At 37.9% G+C, this 20601-nt stretch overlaps 1 protein-coding gene across 2 annotated transcripts in view; it reads left to right on the top strand.

The window, feature by feature from the left end:
- NEURL1B (neuralized E3 ubiquitin protein ligase 1B) overlaps nt 1–20601 on the top strand; it is a 73334-nt gene that overhangs the window by 42849 nt on the left and 9884 nt on the right. For both annotated transcript variants that reach the window (XM_074212408.1, XM_074212407.1), the window contains exons 3-4: nt 9377–10084; nt 16296–16421. In XM_074212408.1, coding sequence (XP_074068509.1) covers nt 9377–10084; nt 16296–16421 — 834 coding nt within the window. The remainder of the gene's footprint in view (nt 1–9376; nt 10085–16295; nt 16422–20601) is intronic.

The raw sequence follows: 20601 nt of genomic DNA, 5'->3' as shown, positions 1-20601 counted from the left end.
GCACTATAACTAATATTTCCCATTTAACAGATGAAGAAATCGATGCTTACAGGGGGGAAATGACTAACCCACTAGCTACTGTCCCACACTTCCCCTCCCCTTCACATCTAAAATCCTGGAACAAGCCATCTATATATCCCTTCCATTTCTGTTCCTCTCACTCCCTTCTATGCCCCTATGCAATCTGTATTCTATTCCCATCATTCAAATAAAACTACCCTCTCTAAAGTTACTAGTGATGTATGTCTTCATTGCCAAATCTAATAACCTTATCTCAATCCTGAATCTTCTCGGCCTCCATAGCTTTTGATCCCACAGATCACCTTTTTCTGAATATTCTTTCCTCTCTAGATTTTTGTATCTGTTCTATGCAGATGATTTTTCAGATCTGTCTATCCACCCATGGCCAAATTGTCTCTCCTGAGCTCCAGCCTCCCATCACTGATTGCCTCAGACCGGTTATCCTGTATGTATCTTACATGTCCAAAGCAAAATTCATTTTCTCCCTGTTCCTAAGCTCCCTCTTACAATCAAGGAAACCTCTATCCTCTCAGTTACCAAAATTCATAATTTTATTTTCATCCTTGATTCCTTAGTTTCATTCACTGTGCTTATCCAGTTTGTTGCCAAATCTTGTTACATCTGCCATCTTATTATCTATTATGTCTACTCTCCACTTAACAGTGTCTTCATTATTTCTCACCTAGACTTTTGGTAGTTTGGCAATTAGTCTATTTAATTCAAGTCTTTCTCCTTCTAATTTCTCCTCCCCTCAGTTGCTGAGGTGCTTTTTCTAAGGCATTGGGTGATCCCACGGTGTTGTCCCCCTCCCTGTTCAGAGAGTTCTAATGGCTCCCGTTTATCATAAGGACTGAATATAAGCTCCTTTGGTCTTTAAAGCTCTTCATAACCTGCCCCCTTCCCACCTTTCCAGTTTTTTACAATATTCCAGCTCCAGATACTCTACAATCCAGCGTACTTGCAGTTCCTTAGACAATATGCTCTTACTTCTGTCTCCTTTCATTCGCACTGGCCTGGAAGACTCATCCCTTTATCTGCACCTCTTCTCTTCCCTTCCTCACTCAAACACTCATCTCAAATACCTTCTCCTCTAGGAGATCGCCGGTTGTCTTGGCTGCTAACACCTCACTTAGAACACCTTTCATCTATGTACTTACTTGTTTATACATTGTTTCAGCCATTAGAATGCAAATTCCTTTAAGGATGACTTTGTGTTTTTGCCAGTTTTTGTATTCATAGTGTTTAGCATAGTGTCTGAATATAAGGAAGCATTTTTTTACTTTCCAGCTTGATTTGACTACACTTACATAGGGGAATAACCATCAGGACTGGGATTCAAAACTAGATCTCTTCAATGTAAGACTATTGTTCTTTCTCTTCACAATGAGATCACTGTGAATTTCTGACTTGGTGGAAGGAATTGGGAGTAGAGAAAGTGATGCTCCTGGGGGTGTAATCTGCCAGGTGAAGAATTCCTAGAACCTTAGCATTGAGGATTTTACACTCTTAGATGTTAGATCTCATATCCAAATCCCCTGCTGCCACCTACCCCAGACAAATTCAGCATTGTCCAGAATTGTTTTTTCATCTTTTTATGCTCCTGTTGACAAAGGAGTTTTTCTGAAGTTTAATTGGCTTAGTTTAAGAGGAACTGGATGTAGGATGATCTATAAAAAAAATCTTCCACAAAAGGGCCACTGGTGGCTTTTGCCTCTACCCTTTTGAAGAACTGAACATGCCAGAGTAGAAAGAGAAAGGGCAATGTGTGGTTTCCACAGTCTAGACATACCTACATGACTAGGAACTAAAAGGATGTGAGAGGATTTCTGAAAAGAAACTACAGAGGGGCAGGTAGGTGGTGCAGTGGATAGAGCACTGGCCCTGTAGTCAGGAGGACCTGAGTTCAAATCCAGCCTCAGACACTTAATAATTGCCTAATTGTCTGACTTTGGGCATGCCTCTTAACCCCACTGCCTTAAATAAAAATAAAATTAAAAAAAAAAAGAAAAGAAACTATGGAAACACAGATTCCCTCAAGAGATAGTGAAGTGCAAAGGAAAGAAGTTGAATTTATGGCCAGAGGTCCCCCTTGCTTTGCTATCTGGCAAGACACTTAATTTTTATGGGCCTCAGTTTACTCAATTGTAAAATGGGGAGTTAGGCTAGATGATCTCTAAGCTTCCCTCCAACTCTAAAACTATGAACTATCTCCTTCCTGACTCTCCTCTTTTCCCTCTCATCTCCTTGTTTTCTCCTCCCATCTTCTACTACACCTCTCACATATGATTAAAAGGAAGGGTGTGGGGTCATGGACGCTCTGTACCCAAGAAATTATAATACCAGGAGTGTTAGAATCATGTTAGTTCATAGGGGGCAATAATTTTTGTTGGAGCAGAATTAGCATGTGAATCAGAGGACAAAAGTCTGGCAGTTACTTAACCTGAATTTCTTCATCTATAAATAAGGGTGGTCATACTTGTACTACTGACCTCCTAGGGCTATTATGAGACATTCACTAAACTATAAAGTGTTATGTAAATATGAATTACTCTGTTTGTTTAAGCATTTTTTTTTGTTTTGATGGAAAGGGTGAAGGTTTTTAAGTGGGGTAAAGGGAATGTGCAAAGTCACCAAGGTGGGAACTGATAAACTATCTGATTATCCATGAAACTTGCCTGACCCTCCAAGGGAAAGTGATCAGACCAGTTTGGGAAACCATGCATCTTCTCATGCCCTACCTCCATTAAATGAGAATGCTCCCAAGAAGCAGGCTGTTGTGTAGCACCTCTTTCTCTTTGCCCACCCCCCACCCCAGTTCACAGTAGGCAGATAATATTAGAGAATGAGGTTAGTCAAAGTGGTAAGAAATAAGATGGTTAAAAAAAAAAGAGTATTTAATGGAGTTCTTAAATGCCAAGACCAAAAAAGTATCTTATATGTGCCAGATTGAGAATGAAACAATCCTACTCATCCAGGTGTTGTAGTAGATAGAGCACAGGCTCTGGAGTCAGGAGGACCTGAGTTCAAAACCAGCCTCAGACACTTAATAATTGTCTAGCTGTGGCCTTGGGCAAGACTCTTAACCTCATTGCCTTGCAAAAACATAAAAAAAAAGAGAATGAAACAACCCAAGGAGGTTACAATCTAGCAAAAGGAAACTATAGATACAATACTAAAAGTAAATTTGCTGGCTGAAACCTTCAGATTCTTCTTGATTGGCCAACAGTAGATCCCAGGTCAAACTCTACTTGTTCATTGTTTGGGCCCTGATGACTTAGAATGAGTGTAAATATAAAGTAATTCTGTTTGGACCAGAAACCTTGATTTTTTTTTTCTTTTGACTAGGTACAAGTGGTCATGCTGTCCCTCATTTCTTTCTTACCTAGCCTTAATCACTAAATGACCTCAGGCAAACTCTGAAACCTATTAAAGATCTTAACTTACAGTCTCCCACTTCATCCAGGACCATCTCCAGTTGTCCTGATCCATATCTGGTCACTGGGCCCAGAGGACTCCAGAGGAGAAAGTAAGGCTAGTGCCTTTTGCACTTAAATCTAATTCACTTGCATATCATAGCATCACCACCCTGATGTCATGGTCCCCTTCAAGAATGAAGGACAGACACCATATGACAGGAGATGGGGAGGAACTGCCAGGAAGTCTTAGATAGATTATGACATTGCAGCTGAGTTTTGCAGGAAACTAAGGACTTAGGAAGTAGAGGTGAAGAGGGAGAGCATTTCAGGCAGAGAAGACACAGAACCTGTGCAAAGTGGAGATGGGAGGCAGAGAGAGAAAGGTACAAGGAACAGGAAGAAGGTAGCCTAGGTATGATAAGGACTGGGAAACTTGCAAGAACTTAGGCATGAAATGCCTGAACCAAGGAATGGGATCTTATATCTGAGAAAAGGATGTGTTCATTTCTTCTGCAGGGTCAGGTATCAGTTTATTATTTAAATTTCAGCTCTGAGAATGTTCAAGAGGGTGGGAGAAAAGGAAAAGGAGGGAGGAAAAAAGGAAAAGGAGAGGCAGAGGAAGGGAAGGTGAGACATGGAGGGGGAAGAGAGGAGAGAGAGGAAAGAGTGAATGAGGGAGAGAGAGATAAAAATAAATTTGGAAATGAAAAAAGAGTGAGAACAGGATGGAGGGAAGGAGGAAGATAGAGGAGATGGAAGAGAGAGGTATAGGGAAAGAGGAATTTTCATTCTTCAATAAACACAATTCCTGCCACAGGAGGGGCTCTGCAGTAGACATTGGTACCCAAGGAGTTAAGGAATGAACTGTGATGACTTAGGAAGGCTTGTTTGCAGGAGGCTGGGTCACCTTAGTTCCCAGATTCTCTCTTCTTCTGTGGGAAAAATAGAACAAAGGAAACCCAAGGTGGGATTGATGCCATACTGAGATTTGTTAGGTTAGAAATACTGGAAGAACTAGGATGCCTAAAAGGTCAGAGGTTATTGGAAAGGAAGGAACTGAGCTAAGAAAAGTGAGAGAATCAGTTTGAATTGATTTCCTGAAAACATTTTCTCACCTGGAATACTCTAGCATGATGAGGAGAGCAACCTTGCAATCTTGGCCAGATGTTTGATTTTCTTGTATATAGACAAAATAGCCTTGTCTCTGAAGAACTTATGTAGAATGACCCAGAGCTAGGAATTGCAGTAATTATGAACTCTTTCTCCATTCCTCATTAGTTGTTACTCCTTATTCTTTTTGCCAAAGATCTCCCTGATAGCTTTTTGATCACCTGAAAAAAGAGAGATAGTAATATTAACAACAGCAGTAACAATAATCATATCTGCTAGAATTTATTTAGAACTTTAATGTTTGCAAAGTGTTTTAAATGTAAACAAGTTGCTTACAACAACCCTGTGAGGTAGGTAAGTACAATTATTTAACCTCATTTTACAGTTAAGGAAACTGAGATAGGCAGGGGGTTAGAGATGTTAAAGCCTTAGGTTGTAGGTCCCTTCCTCAGGATCACACAACTAGTGTCTGAGGCCAGATTTCCTGAGGTCTGGAAGACCATCACTATCCACAGCATTGCCTAGTTCCCGCTGATAAAAAGTTAACATTGGTCCAGTGGAAACATATTGTGCTTATGGAAATATCAAGCACCTCATGGCCAAATAGTTGCCCCAAGATTGATTTATGAAATTCTTAAAATGATCAGATGATCCTCTTTTCCTGTATGGGTATAACCACTTATCACCAGATGTCTCCTTCCTTTGGAATCTGCAGTTTCCGTTACCCAGATTACTATGGAAGCCTTATAAATCTCAGAGCTGTCTTGTCTCTTCCAGTGCATGCACTTTCATCTTCTTTGATCAAAACAAACAAAAAATGTTCTAGGCTCTCCAATTTTTTGTGATCATTTATTTCTTCATGGAAATTTATTTGTCAGTGGAAGTATATTTTAGTTTTTCAGACATGAGATATATTTAGCCTAAGAAAATGTAGAGAAAGGTTGCTTCGGTGGGATATATATGGATCCAACCATTACTGGTGTCCATCAAGCTAAGGTAAAAGTAGGAATGAAGGTCCATTCACTCCTCCCTTCATAGGATCAAAGTTCTAGAGTTGGGAAGAACTTCAGAGGCTAATCAGAGTTATATTAGAGGAAGCTGAAGCTTGTGAAAGTTCTGTGACTTATTTAAGGGTTACATGGGAATTAAGTGCCAAAAGTGAGATTTGAACACATCTAACATCTCACATTAGAGCAGAGGAAAGAATATTGACTTTGAAGTTAGAAAAATTTTGTTGCCATTTGTGCTAATCACATACCTATATATTCTTGGGCAAATCACTTAACCTGAGAATATAAATATTGTCACTTAACTGACTTTCCCCATTCATAAAATGAGGGAATTGTGCTAAATGACTTTCTGAAGTCCTTTCCAGAACTAGATATGTGAATGAATTGGCTAATTTTAGACCTGGAAGAAGGCTTAGAGGTCATCTTTTCCTGCCTCCTCATTTGAGGACCAGAGAGATGAAATGATCTGCATGAGTTTATATAGATAGATAACTTATAGGATTTGAACCCAGGTCCTCTGCTTCAAATTCAGTGCTCATTTCTATTTACTTTGCTGCTTCTCTCTGATCTCCCAGGATTAATTTATAGAACTATTACTTAACCATTAGTCATATACCTTGTACTTTACCTCTACCTACTTACATGATAATTAGAGGAAAAGCTATTTGTAAACCTCATAGTACTATGTAATGGTAATGTTATTGTGGTTACTTTCATAGTGTATCTCCCCATCCAGATTGTAGGTTCCTTGAGGGAAGGAACTCTAATTTTATACCTATAATTCCCAGTTTAACTGGTCTTGCACCTGATAAACGTTTGTTGATTCCTTTTAGATTCAGTGCTTACCTTAGGATTAGATGATAACAGAATCTTAGTAGAACTTTAGAAATCCTTTACTCCAGGCCTCTCTTTTGATATATAAGTAAACAATCGCAATGTGACTTGTCCTAAGGCACAAGTTGATGGTGGTGGAGTTAGTATTCAAATCTAGATTCTCTGACTCTAAATTCAGTGCTCCTTCCCCTATTTCTCACTGTCCCTGCTGTGTTTTGGCTCTGTTCTCAGGTACAACAAAGGACCCCCAGGAAGACTCAGTAGGTAAAGGTACTTTTGCCCTGCTCCCTTTTTGTTGTTCAGTTGCTTGAGTCAAATACAATTCTCAGTGACTCTATTTGGAGTTTTCTTGGCAAAGATCCTGGAATGGTTTTCCGTTTTCTTCTTTCATTTCACAGATGAGAAAACTAAGGTAAACAGAGTTAAGTGAATTGCCCAAAGTCACACAACTAAGTAAGTGCCTGAAGGAAGATTTGAGTTCAGGTCTTTCTGACTCTAGGTCTGGCACTTCATCTCCTAACTGCCTTCCTGCAGTTAATAGATGATTCATAAATGTTTATTGAATGAATGTACAGACTCTTATTAACCTGTTTAGGCTATTTATGAAGCACTTTTGAAGCACTGTGGCAGAACTCTGGTTCTCAATGTTTTTTCTTTTTTTTCTGATTGCAAGATATCCTTTTGCATGTATGAGGAAATATGGAATCATACCAAGAAGCACACATATGATCATAAGCCTGACTCCCATACTAGTTGGGCAGATTTAGATGGACATGTGATTGTCAATGTATATTATATGATTTTAATAATACAATAATATTATACAATATTAATATTATAGTATGTCAGTCATATTAAACATTAAAATTATAATAATAATTATATAATATAAGAATAGCACATAAATATAATATAAAATAAATATTAATATTAAAGTATATTAATCATATTAAACATTAACATTATAATATTGTAAGTGTTATATATATATATATATTGAATTCTCTAGGTGAAACTCTCATTTGGGAGACTAAAAGCTTAGATAAAACATGATTTTTGCCCTCATAGAATTCTCAGTATAGTAGGAGCATAGGACCAGCAGCTATAATTTCCTTCATTACATCAGAGAACTAGCAAGGTGTCCTTAACAAAATGCTCTGTGAAGTCAGGGGTGGGGGGATGGGAGGTGGTCATTACTTCCTGACCAGCAGAGGTTTCCTAGGGGCATTAGCTTTGAAGTTAAACCTTAAAGGATGAGCAGGAGTTGGAACAGCAGAAAAGAGAAAAGGAGGTCCTTCCAGGCATAGGAAACAGTATGAACAAGGCAAAGAGCCCTGAGATCATAGGGTGTATTGAGGGCAGAGAGCTGTCAGTTTTGGCTAGAGCATAGGGTATGTGAAACACATGAGATAAGTTTGGAAAGGATGGTGCCACCAGGGTGTGGAGCACCTTGAAAGCCAGGCTGTGAAGCTCAGACTTTTACTTAGTGGATAAACAAGGGAGTAACATGTAACATGGTGCAATGGGAAGGTCTCTGGCTATCAAGACTTGGGTTCAAAGCTTGCATCTGTGTGACCTTGGGCAAGTCACTTACCCCTTTTCCAGTTTTTTCATCTATAAAATGGAGATGATCCTATTCAGAACTAAATTTCCTTTTTTAAAAATGGAGGAATCAGATTAGATAGTCTCTGAGATCCCTTTCAGGTCTTAAGTCCCTGATCCTATAATCTATGACCAAATCTTTAAATAAGAAAGATGATTCTGGCAACAGGTCAAAGGGTGGGACAACCAAAGGATAGAGACCAGGCAGAGCCCCACCCTATCCAGCCACTGAAGGGTTTCTGCTCCCTCCTCTGGCTCCACCTTAACCTACAGGACACCAAGTGAAAGTCTACTGGCATCAGCAGACCTTGGCTCTCAGATACTCCATTCTTCTCTCAGGCTATTATGAAGCATTTCCTTGGTCTCCAGGGCTTTTTTGGCCTCTGCCCTGGGATGTTTGGAGTTTAGTTATGCTCAGTGCTCAGTTAGGCTTTGTTGTTGTTGTTGTTGAGTTGTTGGAGTTTTGTCTGATTCATCTTGACCTCATTCGGGGGTTTTTGGCAGGGATACTGGAGAGGTCTGCCATTTCATTCTCCAGATCATTTCACAGATGCGAAACCTGAGGCAAACTTGTCCAAACTTCAGTCCAAACAGATGCAAACTTCAGTGACTTGTCCAAGCTCACATAGCTAGCTAGTGTCTGAGCCTGGATTTGAACTCCTGAAGATGTCTTCCTGATTCCAAAAGCCTGTACCATCTAGCCTCTCCTCTCAATTAGTTTAGGCATCCTTAAAGTAGGGCTGAAACTAGCTCTTTTAACCCATACACTGTTGGAATCAAGAAGCCTCATCTTCAGAGGTTCAAATTTGACCTTAGACACTTACCAACTATTTAACCCTGAGCAAGTCATTGTATCTTGTTTGCCTCTGTTTCCTTGTCTGTAAAATAAATTGGAGAAAGAAATGTTAAACTACTCTAGTATTTCTGCTAAGAAAACTCCATATGGAGTCATAGAGAGTCAGGCATTACTGAACAACACATTTACTGTTGTTATTGTTACTTGTTTTGATGAATTCTGCTACCTCGTCCACACTATATTTTTCTCAAAACTATTAAAATATAAGCTCCTTAAGGGTAGAAATTGCCTTGCTTGCTTGTATCTGTATCCTAAGCATTAATAACAGCAGCTAACATATTATAAACACTTCATAAATGCATTTTTCTTTCCATTCATTCAACCTGAAGGGAAGTGGTTTGGGCCTATCAACCAATTCTCTTTGTCAGACTAAAAGGTAACTTGTAGCAGAGGTAGCAGAGGTTGAAAAATGGAAATAGTTAAGTGCATTTGTCCAGGAGGGTGGGAAAAGACGGGAATGGAGAAGGACTAAAAACCATACTTGCAACTTGTAATTCATGTAGTGTCGTCTTATAATTTGATCACAGATAGCATGTTTGCCGAGACCATGACTTCCTCTCGTCTCAGTAACACTCGGTTCAGCACTTGCATCCCACAAAGTAACCATGACTCAGCCAACTTCAACAACAATGAGCTGGAGAACAACCAAGTGGTAGCCAAAATCAGCAACCTAAACCTGAGCCGGGTCCCAGGAGGGTCCACAGACAACCATGTCATCCCCTGTTGTCCCAACAGACGTTCTCGGGCTCATGGAATACCAGCTTTTTTAGATACAGACCTCCACTTCCACTCCACCAGAGGGCCTGATGTCACCTTCTCTCAGGACCGGATGGCAGCCTGCACCAACTGGCAGGAGAGCAATAGGACCTTGGTGTTTTCAGACCGACCTTTGCACATTGGTGAGAGCCTCTTTGTTGAAGTTGGACACCTGGGTTTGCCCTATTATGGGGCTCTCTCCTTTGGCATCACGTCCTGTGACCCAGGGACATTAAGGACCAATGAACTCCCCGCAGATCCTGACTCACTGTTAGACCGCAAGGAATACTGGGTGGTCTACCGAGCATTCCCCATCCTCAACAGTGGAGATGTGCTCAATTTCATGGTATTGCCAAATGGGGAAGTGCACCATGGTGTGAATGGCAACAACCGAGGAATGCTGATGTGTGTGGATACCTCACAGTCTCTCTGGGTGTTTTTTACAATTCACGGAGTAATCAATCAGCTCAAGATTTTGGGTAAGTTCATTTGAAAGAAGTTGTTTGGAACACTGCCAGATTTCTTACTATTTTTCTTATTTGACTGCTGTTATATTCCAATGCTTTGCTGACTGAGGACATTCTCTATGCCACAGAGATCCAAACATGTTATATTAGGACTAGGAGAATACAAAGAAGAAGAAGAAGAAGAACAGGGTAGGCAGTAGCTAGAGCTCTGGACCGGGGACAGTGAGAACTGAGGTAAAAAAATGATCTCAGACATTTAATGAGCAAGTCACTTAACCTTTTTACCTCTGTTTCCTCAGTTGTAATTTAGGGATAATAATAGCACATACTTCCCAGGGTTGTAGTGAGGATCAATTGAGATCATAATATCTGTAAAGGACAGCATAGTGCTTACTTAGCACAGATATAGATAGATAGGTAGATATAGATATATATCATACTATATAAATAAATATAAACACTATCTAAATAAATAAATAATATGTTATTAAATATTTAATAAAAGGAGAAAATTATTAATTATTAATATGTATAATGATTTCTTAATAGTTATGCATGTTGATAATAAATTTGATGTTTCCATTCATTTATATAATTTGGTAATAATTTTTATCATTATTACTAATATTATAATTACAGTTTGGTCTCTGACCTCAAGGAGTCAACATTCTAGTAGGAAAAAGGAGACATGAAACTTAAATGTAGATATAATATCTGCATTAGCTGAATCCTGATAAAATATGATTTCCTTGAGTGACTGTGTTTGAGTTTGCACACTCACATCACATAATAATGTACCTCCCCAAGCCCTCTTTTTATAGTTGAGGAAACTGAGCTTCAGAGGGATTAAGTAAAAACCTAGGATCATATATCAGCTCTTCTAGGCATTTCAAGCCCTTCACACCTACTAATGAAACTGGCTTTCTTACTATTCCTTACTTGTGACATCCTCCATATCCTGTCTCCTTGCCTTGTTTCTACACCTCGTCCCTAGCATGCCCTTCCTTCTCATCCTTGCCGCTTGGAATCTCTAACTTCCTTCAGGGCTCAGCCCACCTGGTACCCCAAGCACAAGTGACCTCAGACTATCTTACACCTATTTTATTCTGGCCTTTATAGGTACCTGTTGATCCTCTTCACTATATCATAAGCATCAATAAGTACTGTTCGATTTTTTTCTCGTCCCTCCATTAGCCTCATATCATACCTGGAAGTAAGTACTCAGATGCCTGTGGATTGATTCATTGATCACACAGGTGACCAAGTCTGGTATTTGAACCCAGGTCTGCTATAACACAGCTACCTTTCTCTGATATTGGACTATCCTGCCAAATAGAAATCGCATTTCCTCCTGTCTGTCAATACTCAGGAGAACTTTTCACAGACTTCTGTATTGATTTATCAAAAAATGAGATAGCACAAAGGGTCCAATCTTTCAGAGTCAGGAGGCCTAGATCAACTATTTACTGATTTGTGTAACTTCAGTCTAAACCTCAATTTCTTCTACCATAAAATAGTGATAATCAAACTTGTTTTAACCACTTAATGCAGTTTTTTTTCCTGTGGGAGAGGAAATGCATTTTGTAAACTATAAAGTGCCCCAGAAATATAACCCATTATTTTTGTTAGATTTGGGCCTTCTGACTTTATCTCAAATATTTGGTCTAGCTTCTTTCTCACTTCTGTGTTTCCCTCTGACATCAAGGGGGGAGGCTCCCATGACTGCAGCCCTTTTCATTTCAAGGGATTTCTTTGATTGCAAATGCAATGTGAATAAACAATGTGATATGGCAGCTGAGAAACTGAAATTGAATATGACCTTCATCTGCTTCAAAAGGCAGAGTGCCCAGAATGAGGGAGGAGATGGTGTCTCTGGTCAAATATCTTTGAACACTGTGTTTAGTCCTGAACATCATATTGTATGGAGGATATTGAGAAGAGCCTGTGATGTAGGCTTAAGATACAAAAAGAAGAAGACAGTCCCTGCCCTCAAAAAATTCACCTCATACTTAGAAGACTGTGAGCAAGGTGGGAAGAGTATTGGAGATCATGCCAAGGAGAGAAGATTGGATTTCATAGAGTAACTGTCATAAAAAGGAAGGTTAGATTTATTTGGCTTGGCCCTGGATTGTGGAACTAGGAGCAATGAGTAGAATGTGCAGAAAGGCAGATTTAGGCTTAATGTAAGGGAAAATTTCTTATCAATTCTAGTTAACCACAAGCAGGATGGGACTGCCTTGGGAGATAGAGGTCACCCTTCATTAAAGGTCTTCAGGTGAGACAGCCATTGGATGCCTTTTTATCAGGAATATCAGAGAAGAGTTCCTTGTTTAGGAAAAATTGAAGTAGATGTATGCTGGGCTCCCTCCAGATTGTGATTCAAGCCCACTTCAAGATCTATTAATCTGTGCCCTAACTGGTCCTTGTCCCAAACCTCCCATTATATCATTTCTCAAAGCCTCCTAAAGGTATAGAATGTAGCGATTATGTTGCCTTGGTGATAGCAAGAGCTTACTATCTAGTTTATATTTTCCTAATGTTTCTTTTTTTTTTTGTATTTTATTTATGGCATTGGAGTTAAGTGACTTGCCCTAGGTCATACAGCTAGGAAATTATTAAGTGTCTGAGGTTGGATTTGAACTTAGGATCTCCTTTCTCCAGGGCTTGTGCTCTATCCTAGCTACCCCTTTCTAATGTTTCTTAATAAGTTCTTAATAAAATACTTGATGATAGACTTATCAATGTCTATTGTCATAATATTAGTCATTTCTGTGGGAAAAGGGGAAAAACCCCCAATCCTCCTTGCTCTTGATTGAACCTTGCCTTGTGTAAAAGAAAAAAAAAAGAAAATTAAGCAAAAGAATCAGATTAGATTCCATGACACATCTGACAATATATATGCATATAGTTATAGATACATATGCATACACACACATCATTCTGCCTAAGAATGGTGAACAGATCCTTATCTGTTCTTTGAATTCAATTGATTTTTCAGTTCCTCAGGGTTCAACTGCCACAAAGAAGTGTACTTTACATTGTTGTAAATTGGTGAGTATTTGGATCCTAACTTATTTTACAATGTTTCAATTCATACACCTCTTATATTTCTCTGAATTCTTTATGTTAATAATTTCTTACTGTGTAATAATATTCTATTATATTCATTTAGCACAGTTCATTCAACTATTCCCCAATTAAATAGGTACTCATTTTCCATTGGCAGCTAGGTGACACTATGGACCTGGAATCAGAAAGACCTGAGTTCAAAAATGACCTTAGGCACTTATTAGCTGTGTGACTCTGGACTCTTAACTCTTGCCTACCTCATTTTCCTCAACCACAAAATGAGTGTAGCAATAGCATCTCCCTCTCAGGGTTGTTTTAAGGATCAAATGAGTTAATAGTTGTAAAATGTTTTGCAAACTTTGAAGTATTACTTATTAGTTGTTATTATTTTAATTTCTTTGGCTAGTACAGAATGCTGCTATGAATATTTTGATCTATGTTGGATTTTTATTTCTATTTTTGACTTCCTAGAGGTATATTTTTGCTTCCTCTCCTAGTGCAGAGATTTATAAGCTTTTATTATATCATGGACCCCTTTGTTGATTTACTTATCAATATATCTGGTAAATTGTCTAGTTAAATCAATGGGCCCTCTATCAAAGCAATTTTTAATAGTTCTTTTTTTAAAAAATTTATTTTTTCAACTCCATGTAAAGATAGTTTTCAACAATCATTATTGAAAGGTTTTTAAGTTCCTCATTTTTTGCCCTCACCTTGAAAGAGAGAAATCTAATATAGATTATATATGTATAACTACATTAAACATATTTCCATCATTAATCATGTTGTGAAAGAAGAATCAGAACAAAAAGAAAAAACTATGAAAGGAAAAAAACAGAAAACAACTTTTAAAAATTGAAAATAGTAAGCTTTGGTCTGGCCTGAGACTCCATAGTTCCTTCTCTGGATGTGGGTGGTATTTTCCATCACACATCCTTTAGAATTGTCTTTGATTATTGTACTGCTGAGAACAAGCCCATCATAGTTGATCATCACACAATGTTGCTGCTAATGTGTACAAGGTTATTCTGATTCAGAGCAATGTTTTTCAGTGCATAAAACAGAATACATAGGAAGTTAATTATATTTAAATTAAAAAAAAACAAGTTCATGTTTCTAAAAACAGGTTAAGAAACCCTGATTTAATATCTATCCAATCTTCCTTTGTGGATTGTACCCCCAAGACAGCTAGCTCCACAACAGCAGAAGGTCAACCAAAACTTACTGTTTAATTGAAGGCCCCCTCCCTGCTCATCCACCTGCTGACCTGAAAACTGAATACTGAGCCAGCAGCAGCTGTTGGGGCTTGTTGGACCACCTGGCCTCCCCTGCTCCTGACAGATGGGGAGCTGCCTTTCCTGTCTGGAAGAGTTGAGTTAGGCAGAGTTCTTCTCTTCCTCACCACCCAGCCAGCACCTGAATGGAAGAAAACAGCTCTTTTAAAAGTACTGACAATTCAGGAGCAGATAGAAGAACATGAAATATAGGGTTGGAAGGGGGATTAGTCATCACTTAATCTAGAGTTCTTTTAGGGGAAAGAAATATACCTTAGATGGGGAGACATATATCTTTATTTTAACTAATGCTTAGTATCCTTTGTAATCCTATTCATCTTATTTATGCATTCTGGCACAGAGGATAGAGAACCGACCCTGGAGTCAGGAGTACCTGAGTTCAAATCTGGCCTCAGACACTTACCTAGCTGTGTGACCTTAGGCAAGTCACTTAACCCCATTGCCTTACAAAAAAAAAAAAAACATTGTTCTGAGAAAGGGCCATAGACTTCAGCCCAAGGAGTACAGGACATGAAAAAGTCTGAGAACCACTGCTCTGGCCCAGCCCTCTCTTTTTACAAATAAAGGAACTGAGACCAAATGAAGAAAATAGTTCCTATTATCACTCAGATAGTAAATATAGCAGGGCTCAAGTTTGAGCCCAGGTGTTCTGACTCTGGATAATGGGAGGAGGAGAAGGGGGAAGAAGAGGAGGAAAGAGGAGGAGAATAAATATGAGGAAAATGATAAAAAAAAATTATATACCTCAATATATGCTGGACACTGAGCTAAGCACTTTGCAATTATTATCTCATCTGATCCTCACAACAGCCTTGTGAAGATGTTATTATGACCCCCATTTTACATATGAGGAAACAGAGGTGAACAAAGGTTAAGTGACTTGCCCAGGGTCATGGAGCGTGTAAATATCTGAGACCAGATTCTAATTCAGGTCTCTGTGACTCTATATCCCTGCGACACCTAACTGCCCATTCAGTTCCTTTTTCACTTATGCCACAGCTAATCCTTGAGCTTCTCTTTAATACGCTGCTGTTTGGTACCCATGCATTTTGGTCATCCCCCATAATGTTCACTGCATGGGATCTGAAACATTGCTTCAACATATAAAACTGTGATTTTAACTGAAAAGTAAGCAACACTCTATCATAGATTTTGATTCATAAATGAAGCAATAAAAAACAAAACAAAACAAAAAAACATACCTTCATGGATAGTAAAGAAGCCAAAGGCATGGATCCTTCTCTCCAGGAGTTTACAATCTAGGTGGTACTAGAACAGTTCTGGAACACCTGACTGAAATATCTTTTTAGCTCTGTGGCAAGTGAACAGATTCAAACTCAGACGATGCAGACACAGCCCTATATATCTCTCTCTCCTTTGTCACTGCCTTTTCTTCCCTTCTGCCCCCCTACTCCACATATCATATTCTCCTGTGGTTATGTTCAGGATCTCTGCCACCTTCCTAGTTTCTTTAGTCTTGAGAAGCAGAAGGAAAATGTGAATTATCAGTGTGGGAAGTTGAAAATGTCTGGAGAAACATGCCAGCAGATGGCAGGGATTCCACCCCTTACCACCAATCTAGAAAATGAGGACATAGCATCAAGAACCATGTGCCAAACACTACCCAAGGATCCTTAGGAGCCAGAATGTTGGGCTGCCCCCACTTAATCCCATGTGGGGTTTCAATATGAGTCTCAAAAGCAGTTTTCCCTAACTAAATGATCTCATCTTGGCACTGCTACCTTGGCCACTATGAACCTCAGTTTCCTCACCTATCAAATGAGGATTAAGGTTACATTTCCTGTCCTGGCTTATTCAACTGCAGTTGATTGTCCTTTTTTTTCTCTTTGATTTCGTAGGCACCTTGCAGTCCAGCCCAGTGACTGCTTCTCCCTCAGGATCTCCCAGTGGCTCACAGTACGACAGTGACTCAGATATGGCCTTCAGTGTGAACAGATCGTCTTCAGCTTCTGAGTCCTCACTAGGTAAGGAGCCCCTTGGAGTAACAGTGTCCACAGGGCATGGGCCAAGGCTGCCCGCTCAGGGCTCATCTTCCCATTTTAGTTGAAACTGGATTTTCTGAGGAGCAACCCAGTGATAGTTTATGGCAGCCTTTCCTATCCCATTTCCCTTCTTGTTCTCTCTCCACATGCCTCTCAAGTGTAGTTACACCAAATCAGTGATGCTGTGTAAATAAGAAGAAAAAAAATCTAAAAATGAAGCCAAACCAGCCTAGTGTCTGACATACAATTGTTGATGGACATAAAGGGTAGTAATAATACAGTTTTAACTTGGAAATGACTTGAGACTGTGTGTGTATGGATGTATGGGTATAAAAAAATATATATATGAATGTATATATGTATATATATACATACACATTTATATTTTTATATATAAATTCTTTTTAATAGTTTTTTCATGTTCATGTAAAGACAATTTTTAACTTTCATTCTGTATAAAATTTTGTGTTCCAAATTTTCTCCTCCACTCCCCCCCTCCATATGATGGTAAGCAATTTAATATAGGCCGTTTTATATATGTGTGTGTGTGTGTATATATATATATATATATATGTAGATATATATATATGTAGATATATACACATTAACATATAAAAATTCTTTTTAATAGTATTTTATTTTTTCCAAGTTCATGTAAAGACAATTTTTACCTTTTATTTTTTATAAATTTTTGAGTTCCAAATTTTCTCCTCTGCTCCCCCTCCCTATGATGGTAAGTAATTTATATATATAGATATATAGATATATAGATATAGATATATAGATATAGATATAGAGAGAGATATAGATATAGAGAGATATGTAGATATAGGTACTGATATGAATATAAACATATTAACATATATATGAATTCTTTTTAATAGTATTTTATTTTTTCCAAGTTCATATAAAGATAATTTTTAACTTTCATTTTTATATAGAATTTTGAGTTTCAATTTTTTTTTCCTCCTCTCCTCCCTTCCTAAGATGGTAAGTAATTTGATACAGGTCATTATATTTATATAGAAATATAAATATATACATATATTTATAATATGTGTGTATGTGTATACATGAATTTATATATTTATATAGTCTTTTAAATAGTATTTTATTTTTTCCAAGTTCATATAAAGATAATTTTTTAACTTTCATTTTTTATAAAATTTTGAGTTCCAAATTTTTTACTCTCCTCCCCCTCCCTAAGATGGTAAGTAATTTGGTACAGGACATTTTATGTATGTGTGTATATGCATATATACGTTTATGTGCATATATACACATATACATATATGTATGTGTATATAACACATATACATATGTGTATATATGCAATCATATAAAACATGTTATTATAAATTATATGTCAGTCACCAGGAAACTACATACCTGTGGTCTTCCTTTTTCCTCGATGTAATTCAATCTTTAGAAAAATATTAACAGAGACTGCTGTTCAGATTGGATTAAATTTGAATGGAGCAGGGGGAAGCTAGGTGGTGTAGTGGATAGAGCACTGACCTTGGAGTTAGGAAGACCTGAGTTCAAATCTGGATTCAGACACTTAATAATTACCTAGCTGCGTGGCCTTGCAAAAAACCTAAAATAATAATAATAATTTCCTAGATGTTGATCTTGGGCAAGTCACTTAACCCCATTGCCTTGCCACATAAAAAAAAAATTGAATGTAGCATAAATTCTTCCAAGTAGCAATCTAAAGAAGTTTTGTTGAGAGTTCATTTTCCCAAGAATGCACCAATGCTGATGGGAAACTTGTGCAATAAGACTTGTGTGACTTGAGTAGAGGGGAATATTAATGTACAGTCACATTACTGGTTGTTTTTCTCTCAGTCCATGGGTACCAAGTAAGCTCTTTGGGGAGAAAAAGGTATATAGACCATGAGAGATAAACAGAAGGAAATAGCACTGGACAGAAAAAGAAGCATGAGTAGGGAAGAGGAACAAAAAAGAGAGAGAATATGGAAGGAAGAAACCATATCCAAGAATCCAATAATGTTGGCCTGGACAAAGGAGATCCTTTAGTCAGCTTCTGTTTTACATTATTTTTCAGTAACTTAAAACTTTTCATGTTTCTGATGACAAAAATTAAGGAGAAATTGATGAGGTGAAAGAGATGCATGTAAAAACTGACTTGAGCTTAGTTTTTTTGATGTTAAGTTTCAAACTGGTTCTATCACTTCCTAGCAAATGGAGAGGGGAGAAAGGGAAACAGCATCAAATTTTATGTACTTGGGCTCAAAGATCATTGCAAATGTCAACTAGAGCAATGAAATTTAAAATAAAAAATACTTGCTCTCACTTACTAGTGGTGTGACCCTGGGCAAGTCACTTAATTCTGATTGCCTTGCCCCCAAAAATATACTCCTTGGAAGAAAAATTAAGAAAAATTATCTGTATCACTTTACTGTAAAGTATAGTCAAAGCTATGGTTTTTTCCTGTAGCAATATATGGCTGTGAGAATTAGGCTATAAGAAAAGCTGAGTGCTGCAGAATCAATACTTTAAAATTCTGGTGGAGAAGACTTTTAAAACAAGACCTCCTTGGACAGTAAGGAAGTCAAATCAATCAAATTAATTCAGGCTATTATTCACTGGAATGTCAAATGCTGACACTGAAACTTAAATATTTTGACCACATATTTAGAAGATGGAAAAGACCCTGATATTGTGAAAGATAGGAGACAAAAGGAGAAGGAAACAGTAGAGAATGAAATGGAGAGATAGTGTCATGGAAACAAAATGAACTCATATAGAAGGATCATGAAGAGTCAGACATAATTATCACGATAATCCAATTTGTAAATGACCCAGAAAACTGGAATGAATAACTATCAACTTGGATGATAGACTCAAAATCCAGATAAAATCTCAGCAAACTAGCAAGAGGAACTAAAATCAATAAAATGATGTGTAATAGAGACAAATGTAAAGACTCAAACCTAGATTCAAAGCATCAAGCTGCACAAGTACAAGAAAATGACTTGACTAGACAGCAGTTGATAGGAAAAAGAGACAAAGGGAACACAAATTTAGAAAGAATGTACATTTATGGTATGGCAACCAAAAAAACTAATGTGAAGAAAGAACACTGACCCTGGAGTCAGGAGGACCTGAGTTCAAATTCGGCCTCAGACTCTTAATAATTACCTTAACCCCATTTGCCTTGAAAAACAAAAAAAACCCAAAAAACTAATGTAATCTTAATCTGAATTAATGGAAGTGTAGGGTTCAGAATGAGGAAAATGATGATCCCCAATACTCTGCCCTGGTCAGAATGGAATCACAAAATCCCAGAGTTGAACTACCCCTCAGATGCCAATAAGGTCAACTTGTTTCTACAGAAATCTTGATAGTTTGTTGTTCAACTTCTTCTTAAAGAAGATGAACCCACTATTTTGGAGTACTGTGTTCACTTCTGAGCACCACACTTTTTAGGAAGGACCTTCACATATTGGAGCAGGTCCAAAGAGGAGTGATCAGAATGATCTGTAAAATGAAAGAAGCAGTGATAAATGTCATGCTTTAAGGTTTGCCAAATTCTTTTTACAAATATTATCTCATTTTATCTTCACAATAATTCTGGTAGATTGGCATTATTATTGTTATCTCCATTTTGCAAATGAGCAAACTGAGACAAATAGCATTTAAGGGACTTACTCAGGATCACTCAACTACTAAGTGTCTGAGATTGACTTTGAACTTGAATCTTTCTGATTTCAAGCCAAACTCTCCATCTCCTGTACCACTTCACTCCCTGATGTGATATATGAAGATTTCTTGAAAGAACTAAGAATATTGATCCTCAAAAAGGAAACATTTCAGTGAGGAAGGCAGGGCAATTATTTCCTATCTTTAAGTATTAGAAGAAATATCAACTCAGAGTTAGGCTTATTCTGATTGACCCTGGAGAGCAGACCGATGTTACAGAGAGACATTTCAGATATAAGTAAAAACTTCTTAATTATTAGATCTATCCCAAACTGGAATGGTCATCCTGGAAAGGTAATAATGCCTATTGTCAGAAGACTCCCTCAGGAAGCCATGAAGTACATGACCTTCAGAATGATCCATCCAAATGATGAAGTCAAGAGAATTTCTGCTCAAACCCAATTGGAATAGAAGTCTCTTCCAACTCTTGAGTTCA

The sequence above is a fragment of the Macrotis lagotis genome, chromosome 1 (genome assembly GCF_037893015.1).
Source record: "Macrotis lagotis isolate mMagLag1 chromosome 1, bilby.v1.9.chrom.fasta, whole genome shotgun sequence".
NCBI classification, from domain to species: Eukaryota; Metazoa; Chordata; class Mammalia; order Peramelemorphia; family Peramelidae; genus Macrotis; species Macrotis lagotis.
Note: the sequence above shows the minus strand (reverse complement) of the source record. Positions and strands in the feature narration are given on the sequence as shown.